This window comes from Egretta garzetta, unplaced genomic scaffold (genome assembly GCF_000687185.1).
Source record: "Egretta garzetta isolate BGI_Z169 unplaced genomic scaffold, ASM68718v1 scaffold81, whole genome shotgun sequence".
Lineage (NCBI taxonomy): Eukaryota > Metazoa > Chordata > Aves > Pelecaniformes > Ardeidae > Egretta > Egretta garzetta.
The window spans coordinates 2,186,418-2,202,787 of NW_009258671.1; the positions used below are offsets into that span (position 1 = coordinate 2,186,418).

The 16,370-nt window shown below is 36.8% G+C and overlaps 1 protein-coding gene across 4 annotated transcripts in view; it reads left to right on the forward strand.

Annotated features, from left to right (window-relative positions):
• The first annotated feature begins 434 nt into the window (after nt 1–434).
• AEBP2 (AE binding protein 2) overlaps nt 435–16,370 on the forward strand; it is a 30,770-nt gene continuing 14,834 nt past the window's right edge. For all 4 annotated transcript variants that reach the window (XM_009648732.2, XM_035888546.1, XM_035888545.1 and 1 more), the window contains exons 1-3: nt 435–640; nt 4,299–4,406; nt 12,884–13,070. In XM_009648732.2, coding sequence (XP_009647027.1) covers nt 449–640; nt 4,299–4,406; nt 12,884–13,070 — 487 coding nt within the window. In that variant the 5' untranslated portion in view covers nt 435–448. The remainder of the gene's footprint in view (nt 641–4,298; nt 4,407–12,883; nt 13,071–16,370) is intronic.

Sequence of the window (16,370 nt, forward strand, 5' to 3'; positions counted from 1 at the left end):
TTTGACCCAGCATGTCCTGTCCTGTCCTGGTGTTGTCTGTCATCCATGTCCCGTACCCCCCCCCCCCCCCCCTTTTTTTTAGTTTTTCTCTCTCCTGGGCAATAAAAATAATGAATAGCTGTTTAATATAGCTTAAAAATGACTGTGTTAATCACATGAGAGTTAATTTTCTGACAAGTCAGTGAATGGGAGAATTTTCCATCCCTTCCTTTTGTTATACTGTTGAGTAATAGTAGTTATTTCCTGACTGTACCTTTGTTATAGTTAGGGTGATGAACCACAATAAATAGTAAGTTTGTGTCAGATTTTCTTTTCAACCTGTCTAAATGTATCTGAAACAGACCCCCAGAGAGCTAAGATTTTTGTTTGTTCTGTTAATGTGCAACAAATAAGAACTCTTTCTTTTTTTTTTTTTTCTTTTCCATCTTACAGCATAAGCAGCACTATTATGGATGTAGACAGCACAATTTCCAGTGGGCGTTCAACTCCGGTTATGATGAATGGACAAGGAGTTCCCGCCTCCTCTGCAAAAAGCATTGCTTACAACTGTTGTTGGGACCATTGCCATGCTTGCTTCAGCTCCAGCCCGGATTTGGCAGATCACATTCGCTCCATACATGTGGATGGTCAACGAGGAGGGGTTGGTGTTGCTTTCTGTTTTCTCCCTCTTTCTTAGTTGCCAATATTTTACTCTTCAATGACAGTAGCAAATTTTTTGTTTAGAAGCATTAGTTCTGTAGCTAGTGGCAACTAAGGTTGGGGCCTTCAGCAGTCTGGTATTAGGCGTTCAGAGGTTTGATTTGGTATTCTGTGTGTTTAATTGAGTGCCTCACTTTGAGTGTAGCAAGTTCTTTTTAATAAATGATATGAAGCTATCAGGTTTTTGATCGATGTGCTAACTTCTCAACATCCTGAAGTTGTTGGTATATCTTTAAGTGTTTGTACTCAGAATTAATTTTCTGAAAACTGTTAGTGTACATGTTATTGCATGTGAACTCAGGTGAAGTTGTATCTTGATTACTTTTACGAATGGAGCCTCATTAGAGGTAGAATATATACAGAATGTATAATAGGGAAGATGTAAAACTCATTGACTCTCTGAGAGTGCAAAGTTTTACCAAAACAACTGTCTGTAGTACTGATGGCAAGTATACCTTCAATACAGAATCATAGAATCGTTTAGGTTGGAAAAGACCTTTAAGATCGAGTCTAGTCATTAACCAAACACTGCCATCCCACCACTAAACCATGTCCCTAAGGACCTTGTCTACGTGACTTTTAAATACCTCCAGGGATGATGACTCGACCACTTCCCTGGGCAGCCCGTTCCAATGCTTGACAACCCTTTAATTGAAAAGTTTTTTTCTAATGTCCAGCTTAATCCTGCCCTGGTGCAACTTGAGGCCATTTCCCCTTGTCCTATTGCCTGTTACCAGGGAGAAGAGACCAACACCCACCTCACCACAACCACCTTTGAGGTAGTTGTAGAGGGTGATAAGGTCTCCCCTCAGCCTCCTTTTCTCCAGGCTGAACAACCCCAGTTACCTCAGCCACTCCTCATAAGACTTGTGTTCTGGATCCCTCACCAGCTTTGTTGCTCTCCTCTGGACGTTTTCCAGCAATGCATCTTTCTTGCAGTGAGGAGCCCAAAATTGAACACAGTATTTAAGGTGCAGCCTCACTGCATCTAGTTTGGGATGGGGTTTTTTTTGGTGGTTTTTTTTTTTTTTTTTTTTAAATTGAGGTACATAAATAATCATTTATATTTCAGTCTAATCCCCAGCCAAATTATGCAATTTCCGTTGGTCTCACAATTTTAATGTTTCAAAACACCTTCCAATAGTGTAATTTCAACTCTGTACTTAACTACCCACCCCTCCCCAACCTTCCAGATTACCTTTGATGTGTGGAATATGTCATGTAAATTACCTTCACATGAAATACAAACAATCTGTCTTCCTTCAGCACTGTATGTTGCAGCTCTTTAACTTCTTGGAGAGCTAATATGAAATTTTAACTTAGAATAGTCATTATCTTTTGACTTTGTGTTCTGTCACTTCATCAGCAGTAAAATGTTAGGCTATTACACTCTATCTTGAGAGGATAGGAGACTTAAATAAAACGCTTATTTGCATTACCTTAAATAATTTATTATGTAATTGTGTCACTGAGATAGCTGTGATTCTGGTTGTATTTAGCTAATGTGTTTTTGGTATGATGGAACTTTCAGCTTCGTATTTGGTGACTTTTTTCATTGCAAGTTCTAATCAGAATCATCAATCTAGTGAGCTGGCTTTTTAGCCACCCATGAGATGACTTCTGTAGTTCAGTTCATAGATTTATGAAAGTGTTGTATGGATCCTGGATGAAACAATGAAATGGATGAGGTGTATCATCATCCATTGGGCTTTCACATAACTTTTTTTTTGAAATTGTATTTCTGTTCACTTACATTTCATGTGACACGATTTGTGGATCTTTTTATTTAGAAAATGTTAGACTATATTTGTCTTTCTGAAAGAAGAACTTGTTGGAAGCACCAGGTGTCTAATAACTGTTGCATTCAGTTCACACTTTTTATCCCCCTACTGGAGTTGGTTTATTTCTTGAAAAGTTCTTCAGCTTGATGCTGTGGAAAGGGACTGAGCCTGGCTGTTTTGTTTCAAGGTTTTGCCTGCCACCTGCTGGCGAGGTGTTTAAGTGGTGTTGGAAATTATATTCTTGTGGTTTTGATTGGATTTCAGATATTCCTCAACTACAATGACTATAAATTTGAAGAAAAGTGGGAGTAGTAACTGCTTATTGAGAGCTTGAAAGCAATGTGTAAGCATCCTTGGGCTGTAAAATATGTATTTTCAAGATAATACTGAGATAATTGATCCAAACCAGATAGATCCATGAAGAGCCCAGGAAAATTTTGACAAAATAGTTTTACCTCCCAAAAACTTTTTTCAGAAATATTTTGGATTCAGAACAAGGGTTCCCAGGAAGCCTTGCCTGGACTTCTGGTGGGTTGTTGTGAAACCCAAGTGCTTGTTTTTTAGAGCATTTCCACAATTGATGACTTCATGGTAGTACTCCTTTGCTGAGTGCCCTGCAGTTGCTGATTAAAATATGTGGACAGTTATGGAGCTGCTGCAGAGCCAGGAATCTTAGAAATGCCAATTCTGTGGCTTCAGGGGGATCTCAAAACTGGGGAGCAGCAGACATCAAAGGTTTAGGGGCTTGGGCCTTATGTGTCAGTAGATGTGAATCAGTCATACAGACATGCAGGGTTTTGCAGCTTTGTATTAGTGAGCTGGGTTATCTATATCTATCTATACAGAAAGTACCTAGCACTCCTGTGGCTGCTCTTTTGTTTTGAAAAATACAGTCTTTTGAAGATGGAGTTTTTTAATCTCCAAAGGAGAACAAGAAACTCAAATCCAATTAGTTTCCTGCAGTTCTGAAAACCTGTATTATGGACAATGCTATTCCTGGGGACTGTAATTTGCTGCTACAAATCAGGGCTATACCTCCCTTCACGCATAGGCCTGTTGAGGAGATTCTAATGAAAGGCAAAGTTCATTGAGCTTTTTTATTCTCTCAGTTATGGATAGACACAATGAGAGGAGAGAGAAAAGCAGCCTGAGTAAGTTCTACTCCCCTTAATGCACTATTGTGCATGTGACTGATCTGTACACTGGAATCACAAAACGCCCACAGACTTTGAATCCTATGAGAAATTGTAACTTTCTTCATTGGGAATTGAGTGTAAGGCCCTAACTGGAGGTGTCCACTATTCCGTAATACAAAACTCTATTACCTAAACAACTATATTGTATTTAAGAGTTTTTATTTTTTCACGCTCAAATAATAAAATTGTTACTTGCTTATGAGAGTAAACAATTTTATTTCTGCTACTCAGGAAATGTAAATTTGTGATTTAAAAATGCTTTGTCTTAATATTGGTGGATACAGATATTGAGTGCAAACCCAAACTCTTTACAGTGGATGCTGTGGCTCTCAATTGCGTTTATCTGCAGGAGCATCTGTTTTTTGATTCCCCCCCACACAGTGATCTCCTTTTTTGAATACCTGTGGTTGTAATTATTTTTTCCTTGGAGAGGCATGAGAAGCATCTTACAAAATAAATGGTTATTGTTCAAAATTCTTTGAAGTATTTTGTATTGTGAAAACAGGCTTCTTTGCTAATCTGTTTGAGTTTGGTTTTTTGTGGTGTTTTTTTTTTTGTTTTTTTTTTTTTTTTTACAGTTTTCTTTGACTTGTGTAAACTTACCACATTTTTACTCTATTAGGTGTTTGTTTGCTTGTGGAAAGGTTGCAAAGTATATAATACACCTTCAACAAGTCAAAGTTGGTTGCAGAGGCATATGCTGACACACAGTGGGGACAAACCTTTCAAGGTAAGGTTCATTGTAAGATAGATCATCCCTTATTTTAAGAGTGATACTGTTTATTTTTCCTGATACATTATATTTAATTGAAAAATGCCATCACAGGAGGATTTCTTAAAAAGTATCCAGTGATCTGAGCTTTCTTCTTTGCAATAATTGTGCCCAAATGTCCGGTTCTGTTACAAAAACAGTTGAAGATACCGTTACTGCTTCTATGTCCCTGTTTCTCTTAATCTATAAATGGTAGGGGAGTCTAAAGAGTGCTGAAGTTCAATTTTTTTGTGCATTTTCCAGTTGAGCTGCTTACACTGCAACAATGAGATATTTTGCCTCATGGTTTACACTTCCACATTAAACTTTGGATCATGCCTGATAGTGCACATTCTGTGCTTGAATAAGAGCTGGTTTTGTTAACAAAATTCAGTTGAAACACAGTTGACTACTTATGGTTAACCTCTCTGAGAATAAAAAGGAAGTCAGGAATGCAGGACCATTGAGCTGACTGTATTTCCTGCATAGTATTTTCTAACTTTCTCTTTCTTTCTCCCCCTAATCTGTACCTGCAATTCTAGGTATAGTAGTGTTTATCATTCCCATATCCACCAATCCGTTATTAATGAGTTGCTTCATCCTCTTATGGATACAGTTGGGGCAGTTCATAGCTGTCAATCCTGGATCACTTGATGGTAAGTCCCACCCACACTACTTCAGATTGAAGTTCTCCTTCCATGTAGGATATGAAAATGAATTAGGGTTTTTTATTCAGTTTAGGTAGCATTTTATGCCTTCCTCTCCCCCACTCTCAACCCCACCAAGTTTTAGTCACTGTTTCTCCAATTCCCTCTCCTCTCTTTCTTCTCATGTAATATCTTCTGCTTTTTTTAATTTTATTTTATTTTAAGGGAGATTTATTACTAAAAAATACTTTTCTGTTACAGTGATGTCTTCCAGAAGTTACTTTCCTGCACAGCTTATAACAGTAGTTGTGACAGAAAACAAAACTAAACTCAAAACCTACAGAGTAAAAATAGTGCATTGCAGGTGAAAAAGTTTTTTAATAAAGGTTAAACTTTTTTCCATACTGAACTGTGTAGTTTAGTCTGAAAATTTCTGACTGACAGAGTGAATAACAACAGGAAACTTGCTCTTTAGGTTACCATACCCTTTGTTCAAAGGAATAAGGTTAGCATGTTCTTGGAAGCATAGCATAAGGTTCATAGATCCCTGAAAGTTTGCAGAGATGATTGTTCCAGCAGCTGATCTAATCTTAAGTGTTAATCCCCGAATAAAATAATACACATGCACACCTTCCAGTCATCAGAGGAAACTTGTACCTTAGGTCTTTTCATTTTGGAATTAAGTATTTTATGTACCTTAAAGTATAATGGCAAGCTTTGGTCTTGAAGGGAAGTTTCTCAGTAGGGTAGTTTGTATACTTAATTGGTCTAGATCAAAGAAACTCAATTTTAGAGACATTGGGTTTGAAAAAGGTGGGCATAGCTCAGAAATACCAGTAGTACTTTTGAGTCTGTGAAAGTTACCTAGCAAACTCAGTAAAAGTTGGTATCCCAGTTTTTTGGCTAGGCTAGTTACAGCTGGAGCCCTAAATTTAAAACAGTTAGTTCTGATAACAATCATCTTGTGTTAAATCTGCGTTGTTTCACCAGCTGATTTTCTCTACTTCCTGGTCCTATTAGGGGAAGGAACAAAACACAGGCTAGGATTGCAGTAGTTAATCATCATGGCTCAATGTATGCCACTTCAGCATTTTTCCTACTGTTGTCTTCAGTCCCTCTGTTTGTTTTTTATCTCTGTATTTCTCAATCTGTTCCTGGGGGCTTTCAATAGAGGATAATTGTGGTCTGAGTAGAAATTTGTAACATCTTTTGTTCCCCTGTCATTTATGCTGAATATAGGCTTCAGGGCTCATGTGAGGTAGCCAAGTATGTAAGTGTCTGTGATAGCAACCTATTAATTAACTAGCCCCCTTTCCTCACTTCTTTTCTTTTACAAGCTTTTGAAATCTACTGTGATACAAAAACATTAAGAAAGTGTTGGATATTAGTCTTGATCAGTCCAAGAACACCCATTACTAATTGTTTTAAGGCAGTCATTCAGAAACAGAGCAAATGTTTCTGTTTGATGCATTTAGCTGTTCTTATAAATCTTAATTGATCACCTTTTAGGAAAAGCCATTTTTTTTCAAGTCAGAGCTGGATTAAGGACCTCTTGCTCTTGGTGAGCAGACAAAATATCTCCCAAAACCTAAATTACAAATTAAATTTCTGTTGCCTCATGAGAATACACTTGAGTTCTAGCATAAAAGAAGGAAACTGTCATTTTAGAGAACTTGCTCAAAATACCTAGTCATTTGGTGTTTTATTAAAAAAAAAAAGTCAAGATTTTTGAGGAAAGCTGTAAAAGGCAATAATGGAAATAATATAGCTGTATGCTGTTGTCTGAAGAACTGCTGTTCAGGATATTTTTAAGGAAAGCAAAGAATGTTAGCTAGGAAAGTGACAAAAGCATGGAAAATGTACTTTTGTAAAGGCAAAAGAACACTAATTGTTTAATGAACAGAAGAGAGTAATAAGTAATAATAAATAGCAGGTTGCTATATTCCCATACTTCTAGTCAAAATAAGAGACACAAGAATTTTCTTAAATTGAAAGGTAGTTGGGGACTGTCTCAGGCATAAAGCTCTCCTTTGCATTAGAACTACTCTGTTGAAGGGTATGTCCCTGTCCTGTCACCTTTTGCTTGCAGATGGACTCATTTTATGTAGTTGCTTGTTTTGGGTTTAATTATCTATCTTTGTGATACATGTGGTGTTGTCCTTTGATTAAAAGCTGTATCCGGCTATAAATGAGCTGCTGTGCTGTCATATTAAAAGGTCTTTGTGGGTTTACCTGCCCTTGACATGTATTCATATAAATTATGTGACTTGGTAGTTCATTCGTCACAAAAATGAACCCACTTTAAATTACAAAGGCAAAATGTTTCGTATTTTCGTAAGTTTCTCCTTTTCTTTTTTTTCCTGTTTGTGCGGTTTAGTCTGCCCCCCTCCATTTATATTGCAACACCTGTGTCACAGAAAAGGTAGATTTCCTTATGAAAACCTATTTTTGAGACCTTTGTTATGCTAGCTCTGTTTTTATATGGGGCAATTTCCTGGTAGTGTATATTCAGCTCATAAGAAGGAGACATTTGCTGAACTGAGGAGGAAAAAAGAAAGATGCCCTTTGGGCAGAATTTAGGACCTCAGTTCCTCTTTAGTCATCAGATTGCTTTCCTGTTTATTCCCTTCTTTTTTTTTTTTTTTTTTTTTTTGTTTTCTTCTTCTACGTTTTTAATACTGATGGCCTTGGATTCCATGGGGAACACATGGATGGATTTTTCGCTTGGTTTTTTGAGGCCATCATCACCAAGTATTGTTATTGATGGAAGTATCTTTTCCTAGGGCACCCACTGAGCCCTCCACTAAAGAAAATGTCCGTTAAATGAGACATAGCTACCATTCATTGCAGCTGGTTCTCAGTCTGCAGTCAAATATTATTTCTGCAAAGCAGCATGCTTTTCCAATCCTACTTTTGGTAAGCACTGTTTCCTAGATCCATTTTTTGGTCAAGATGAATGAACAAACAAACTGGTCTTCCAGAACATGTTTCTGGTTGAGAACTGGCTGCCCTTCTTTGATAACTATTTTTGATATCTATTTTTGAAGTTATGTTGCTGCTCTTAGTACCCAAAGTTCATTGCTCTTGTGCTGCTGGAAGTTTTCTCTTTGCTTATTGCAGTCTGATTCTAGCCATCCTTTCTTTCCCCACCGCCCCGGCATTGTAGACATGAATTTAATATAAGTATTCTCAGAGCATGTAATTGTTTCTCTGAAGATATTTAGTACGTTCATGTTTGTGTATGATTTCACATCCAGAGTTGTGGAGAGAAAAAAAATTAACTTTTTTTTTTTTTTTTTTTTACTTCTGCTATTACAGACCTTTTTCAGCTTTTTAGAAACTGGTGGAATGTTGTGGAGTATCATCAACATGTAGTGGTGGCCCTGTTGAGGGTTTAGCAACTTAAAAACTTTCAGGCTTTCAGAACACGTAGAGAGAGGTGGATCTAGAGGAATAATCTGCTGAGTTAGAAAAATGATGGTGGGAAGCTGAGGAAGAATTTCTTCATTCACTGTATCTTTCTTGTCCTAAACTTGCTGTTACAAATACTTACTATTTGAATAGTTAATGTGCTGTGACAACCTGCATTTTCCAGCATGGTTTCTGGTACTTAAACTAGTAGAAGTGCTACTTGCCATGCCTTTTTGCTGTACAACACATTGAAAGTTACTTGAAGACCCATCAAATGAACTCTTAAAATGTAGTCTAGGTGACCAAATACAAGATGTTAGGCACAATAAAAGGACAAATGGTAAAGTGAGCACAAAAGAGTGGGGGATTTTATGCAAAATAATCACATACATCAATTTTTTGTAAATATAAGGCTGCACGCGGGTATGCTATCACTGCTTTCACATACAGATTCCAGTGGGTATGCTCTTAATGTTTAAGATCAGTTATGAAAGGTTTGCTCATGTAGGGTAAATGCTTTCAATACAACAAATGTCAGTACATGGGTCCATTGGAGGCTTTCATCCTTTGTTTAAGAGGGGGGAAGAAAATAATAAAAATGAAATTTGGTGCTCGTTCTACCACCTGTAACTTCCAGAATTCATTAAGGGGTGACTGCATTTGGGATGACTCTCAGTGAGTAACACTTGTTGAAATCTAGAAAACACATCCAAGCAGCTTCAGTCCTCATTCAGAATTCATGTCTGTTACTCTCTTGGCAGAGTATCTTCTATCCATTAGCACATTGCAGATGCAGGTAGAAAAAGTAAAGGCATTCTGCCTGAACGCTTAGATGATGAGACAATAAGAAGTTTTATCCGTATGTCTAAAATATGACTGTTAGTTTTATTGGAAAAATTACACATTGACTATTCTAAAAAGGAGATTTGGTTATTTTGAATTTAATAGAAAAAAAACCTTGCTAGATATTTTTATCCTGTTTGTTAAAGTCACTGCTCGTTACTGCCCATTAATAATGGTGGGTATGGGTACACTGGAGAAATTAAACTTATTTCGTGTTGACTTATTTTCTCTTGAAGTAACATATCCACCAATCCGGACCCAATCTATCATATTTAAAATTGAATGCAAAATTTTGAGATTTAGGTTTTGGGGGAAAAATTAAGAGATTGATTTAAAGTTGTACATAATAGCTGAGTTTGATTTATTAGAAGCCCTCTAGATCTGTATAATTATCTGGTGGGAAGCTGATTTGGTGTGACTTACCGTCCAGAGATCCTGAAGTGACAGCCTGAACTGCTCCTTTATCTTTGGAGAGAAGAGACTTTACCCATTAGTAACGGATTGCTGGATATATTATTTTAGAGAAAAAAAAGAAAAAAACAGGTAAGATTTTTCTGCTCTTCTATTATTTCCTGTCTACTACATGGGCATTCTGTGTCACCTTTCATATATCAGCTGTTGATTATTTGATGACATGATCCGGTAGTCTCAAACTACACAATATCTGAATGTAATGATTTCTGCAAATATTTCATACTGTGGCTGCAGGCTATAAATAGTATTTCTGGAAAAAGATAATTTCTAGTTGCAAATTACATATATTGAAGATTTAAGGATGCTGTTTTGGGGCTTTTGAAAGTAAAACTTGGGCAGAACAATAAAAGTAAGTGGTAGCTTCTGTATAGAATATTTGTGTTGGTTTTCTTTGTACACGACTAGACAAAAGTCAAGTTACAACATTGTGAGTCAAACTGTCTGACAAGAAATACAATTAAGTCTTACAAACCTGTGGTTTAAAAAGTTTTAGAAATGTGCCTGACACAAAGTTTATGTGTTATTTTCAGAAGGCATTGCCTTTTGGCATTATACTTAAATAAAATTGGAATATGGTAATGCATGCACTGTACCAAGACTTTAGATTGTTTTTGACCTCTAGCAGGCAGTGGCAAGACTGATATTTTAATTTCTCAGTGTGATTGAACTTCAGGGTATGGGTGGTTTGGTTTTTTTTTTTTTTGCACTCATTTCTTTTTCTGTCCGTGTTTGTAGGATCAGAAAGAGCTAAAAGCTGAAGTCAGGAGCACCTTAATGAAAGTTAAACCTAAGTTTAGATTTAGTTGCTTAGTTTAGTTTCATGAAACTGCTTTTATGGGTGAGACAGCTATTTCAAGGACTTCAAACAATTCTTTATTCTCCAGTTTTTAACTAATGCACACGTGTATTTTACCTGTATATGTTGATATGTTGATTGTGAATTTGATCATCTTTAATACAACTAAGTCAGTCAAGTTCAAGGTCAGGTTGGATGGAGCTTTGAGTAACCTAATCTATTAGATGATGTCCTTGCCCATTGGGGGGGGGGTAGGGGTGGGTGGGTGTTGGAACTAGATGATTTTTAAAGGTCCCTTCCAACCAAAACTATTCCATTATCCTGTAAGTGTAAATTTTAATTTTCAGTATTAATTTGAAGTAATACATCTTGCATTAAGGTTACTGTAGTGTAAATTTGATCAGGATCTTGAATGTTTTGAATTTCATAGATGTGCTGGGATTTCTTACATTGTAAGTCACTACAATGTAAGTATACAATATTGCTGTTGCTTGAATATGGGAAATTATAGGGCAAGGTAAAAAGGCATAGGTAGGCTTTTGGTAAAAATCTTCTTAAGATACTTACTAGTGGGGGAGACAGGAGGAACAAATACAGTGTGAAGGATCCCTTTTTGTCAGAGAATTGTATGTTTGTAGTTAGCTCAGTACTTAGAAAACTTCCCTAAATTTCTCTTAAGTCTTTTTTCCCCTAAAAAAGCCCCAAACACAAAAGGCAAATAAAAATGTGAAAAATGTCCTCCTATTTTTTGTATTTTACTGTCTTGAAATATATATACATATTTTTAATCCTATAGCAAGTATTAAGTCCTTGGTGATAACACATATTTTTCTCTTCATGGATGCCATATTGTTTTATGATGATCATGGAAAAGTATTTGCCAGGTGTGAGGCAGAAATAAACTTTTCAGTTCTGCAGCCACAGCTGGAAAACAACATGGGTTTTAGGGAGAAAACATACTGAGTGGTGTTCTACTACTGTTTTCTTGTCTTTCAATCAAATGCGCAGGCTTAGGGCAGATTACTATAAGGGCTTGCAAATTCATCCTTAGTCTTCAGAGAAAACTTAGCAGTTTGTACATAGTTGCAGCATTACTTATTCCGGGACTCCTGTTGGAGCTGCCTCATCAGTTTGCTGTGAAAGGAAGTGCCAGAGAAAAGGGGCATAGGTGAAAGAGCTGAGAAAGAGAGGAAGGAGGGAGAGGAACAGAACAGATGTGGAAGAAGGAGAACTTCCCAATGGTATAGAGTTGTTTCTTGCTACTGGCTGATCAGCTCATTTGCCTTACTACTATTCTCTGGATTAGAAGAAAAATTGATCATGTGGATACACAATTCATTGCAGCCAATAATGGAATGCATATCTTAAAATCACTTTTTTGTTACCCTTGTAAGCTCAGAGCACAAGAGGAAAGGTTTCTGTCTTCCTCCCTGACATAAAATTTAAATACTAATTTTGCAAATAAAATAATTGTAAATATAAACCAAATACTTATAAAAATACCAGTAATAATTGTAGCCAGTACTAGCTTAGTTGCATGTATCTTGTGATTTCTGTGTTTGTTTAATTGTTGGACCTTTTCTTATTTTTCTGTTTGAGAAAGGCTATTTTCTTTAAATATGAACTTTCTTAGACACTTCTGAAGTAATAGTAGCATCCCAAAACAAATGTGTAAATAATTAATACAGCTTTTAAATTACTGAAGTTAGACAGAAGTGTAAGATAACTATTTATTGACTTTGTATAGCATTTACAAAAAAGGGTTAAGCTGTTGCAAATTTAATGTGGGTAAGGATGTATTTTTTTACTTCTGCCTTGTCACAAGAAAGGAGGATGTTAGAGAACGTTAATGTTACCAAATGCAGAAGATTGGAGAGCTGTTGAGAAATGCAGAATAACAGTGCAGTATTTTGAAAGACAAGGGGATGTTGGTCTGTAAAGGGGAAAGTTCTTCAGAAGCATTAATTTTCTGTGGGAAGAGTTTCAGCGCATTAGTTTGTTTTAGGCTATACAGTATTATAGAATATAATATAGCATAGAAAAAGATGATTATTCTCTGGAATAATTATTGAGAGTTCAGATAGAAATTTCTTTCAGATTATGTTTCTGTTTTTCTTTTTAAGAATTGCGTGTTCATTAAGAATTTGTCTTTCTTTTAGTGTGTTGGAGGCCGAGCCAGAAAAGTCAAACTGAAAGATTTGTCAAACTTTCCTGAATGAGTGGTGTATAGCACACTGATACAGTTGTTCTGTTGTTTGTTTGTTTGTTTGGTTTTTTTTCATTAGTGCGTAGTTGGTGGGTGCAATGCCAGCTTTGCATCTCAGGGAGGACTTGCCCGTCACGTGCCCACACACTTCAGCCAGCAGAACTCTTCAAAAGTTGCCAGCCAGCCAAAGGCCAAAGAGGAATCTCCATCTAAAGCTGGAATGAATAAAAGAAGAAAGTTAAAGAACAAGAGACGACGATCATTACGTAAGTATTTCCAGAAGTAGAAGTTCTTGAAAGTTTTCTTTTAGATAGGAATTTTCTCTTCACTGTCAGTATTTCTCTGCAGATGTGGGTCTGGTAGGGTTGGTGATCTTTAGCATTAGAGTGTTGGCATCCCTTGTCATGGGAGTAAAACAATTCCAGATTCTGTCTGTGTTCCTTTTTAGGGTAAAGGATCTATGTGTTCAGTAGAAAAGATGTTTTCTGTGAACAACAGTTTGAGTTGACAATTTAAAGATTCTTTTCATTTTAGAATCACCTTTTGTTTACTGACTATATTACTGTTGGAAAATGTTCTGTTTTGTGATGATAAGATCTGAAGTTCAGTACTGCAGACAGAGATTGCAGATTCATATAAATTGGAGATAAATGCATATTATATGAGCTCTCTTTCAAGCACAACATTTCATTAGATTAATGACGGTTTTATGAGCATAACCAAGATCTAATTTTGGGTGGATTTGACTTGCTACATTTTTTGTAATCTTTCTCTGCTCAGTTGATGTTTTGTTATATTTCTATGAACCAATGTGCTGAGAAATGTAATCTATCATTGAAAGTGAGAATTGTTTCCTCTAGCAAGTAATAAACACTTACCCAGTAACTTTTCTAGCCCATTTCAGTCCAGCTGTTTGATTCCTGAGTTGTCCTAGCATCAGACTAATAACCATGACAAATTTAGTTAGAGATTCTAATGAACAGAAATGGTTAGGAAAGACTAGGCAATTGTTAAAAAAAATTAACTTTGGTTTTAGAATTGCTTTGGATGCAAATCTTCAGTGCTGAACTGATTATTTACTAATTTTAAACTGTTACATTGTGACAGTTCCAATTTAGTATAGACATGTAAAAACCCATTTAGATTTTTTTCATGTTAATATGTCAACAGCTGAATAAAAAACTTCCATTAAATTTTACCTGTGGTGTAATGTCAACCTTACCATATTGGAGAGAAGCACAAGATACCTTTTTACAAACCTCTGTTTTTAAAGACCTGTTATATCTCATGTAGTCCACAGAAATGGAGCTCTTTCCATAAGCAGGCAAAGTATTTCAGTCCTATCTCCTGGCTGGCGGTAGGATTTTAGTGATGGTATGCTGGAGAATTTGTGTTCTTTACTGGGTCAGCAATTAGTCTTATTTTTCCAAAACTCTTCTGTGGCAGAACACTATATTGATTTTCCTGTTCCTGTGAAGAAATCGAGTTACCAATTATTCAAATGGTACTGCAACAATGGATCCACATACTAGTGGTCTTAAGTGATTACTCTATTGCTTTATATCACATGATTGTGATTATACCTCACCTATGTTTTAAGCCACTGAAATTTACGAAGCGGTGGTCATGTTTCTGCCTTGAACACAAGTCTGTCCTTGAAAGTTACCTAGAACTCTGAAAAGTGTATTTCCTGTGTCTGTCTTCCACACTGTGTGACAATTGTGCAGTTCAGTGCTAGGAGAGCCACTGCTAACTTCAGTTGTGGTGATTTTTTTTTTTACCTTTTTTTTTTTCAGTGTGCCAGATCCGGATGCCCTGATCGTCACATTTGTTAGTGTAAAGGCTCATGCTCGGCATGCCTTTGTGGCTATCTCAACATAAGTTTCAATTTGTAAAGGCTTGTCGGACATCTGGAAATGATAGCTTACGATCTGACATGAGCAATCATATGCCGCGCCTATCAGCAAGCAGCCGGGTAGCCAAGGGGAATAGCTCAGGGGCTGAACTCTTTGCCCAAAGTGTGCTTAGCTTGCTGGACAATTTTTTTTTAATGCCTGGGTATTCTTAAAATATATGTGAGTAAATTATATCATTAAACACATCTTCAAAGTGTAAACTTGAATTCCTCTATTTTTGACACCGATTCAGCATTCAAAGAAGCTAGAAAGCTATTTTTGTTCCTTTCAGAATTTGACTTTCAAAGAGCTTTCCCTTTCACACTGCCAATCTATGTAAATTAGAAGGTTCAAGAAGGGAAGGCTGATCAATGAAGGGTTATGTGGCCACTTTGCAAGATCCTTTTAGTTCATCTTAGATTTAATGAAAGAGAGACTTGAAATAGTTGCAAGCTCCTGAAGGATTACTTTGATTTGTTGACTGTGTTACTTAAAATATAGATGTCTAAGATTTGTCACTTCAAAGTTTTCACTTCCAGAGATTCTTGCATCTTGGCTTGCTTCTCCATATTGCTTTTATTAGGTGGCTGATTTAGTGCATCTTAATTCAATTTTCTCCCCAGTTTATGCAGAATTAGTTTTTCAGGTTGGCATTTTATTAGTAATTGCTGAACATGATAGACTTACAAGTTTCAAATCAGAGCTTCACAATTAAAACTTCGAATTATCTGCTAAGATACTCTAGTCATAATAAGAATTTACTGCAGAATTCTTGAATGAATCTGTGGCAAAAAAAATGTAAGTAGTAAATATACAGGTATGTTAAAGACGTAGCTGTAGTACTTCAGTGGTCTGCTGTCTTGATCAAGTGTTGCTCAGGAAGAAAAATGACAGCTGCTTGAGCAATTTTTTTATTTTCTTGCCTCTTGAGACAAATGCAATGCTGGCTGTGGAGATTTGCCTTAAGGCAAAGATCATCTCCAGCTGAGTTGGGAACTGACTACTGTAATGTATTTCTCCAGAGGGTATGTGACCCAGAAATGTATCCAAAGCTGATGGCATTTTCTGCAAATGCTAAGTAGTGTTAACTTTTCTTGAAAACTTTGTGGATTATTGTTGACTAGGTGAACTTGACAAAGGGCTGATACAATTTTGTTTGTCTTTCTGTTTCTTAGTTTTGTTTCAAAGAATGAAGTATGCAAGTTTGTATATTTTGTCTTTACAAGAAGAAGGGGGGAGGCAGGCAAGGACGCTTATCTAAGATGCCAAAGTAACAAAATAACAGGATAGAATCATAGAATCGTTTAGGTTGGAAAAGACCTTCAAGATCATCAAGTCCAACCATTAACCTAACCCTGCCATCCCACCACTGAACCATGTCCCTAAGCCCCTCATCTATCCTTCTTTTAAATACCTCCAGGGATGGGGACTCGACCCCCTCCCTGGCAAGCCCATTCCAGAGCCTGACAACCCTTTCGGTGAAGAAATTTTTCCTAATGTCTAACCTAAACCTGCCCTGGCGCAACTTCAGACCATTCCCCCTCGACCTTTTGTCCATTACCAGGGAGAAGAGGCCGACCCCTATCTTGCTACAGCCTCCCTTCAGGTAGTTGTAGAGGGCAATAAGGTCTCCCCTCAGCCTCCTCTTCTCCAGACTAAACAACCCCAGTT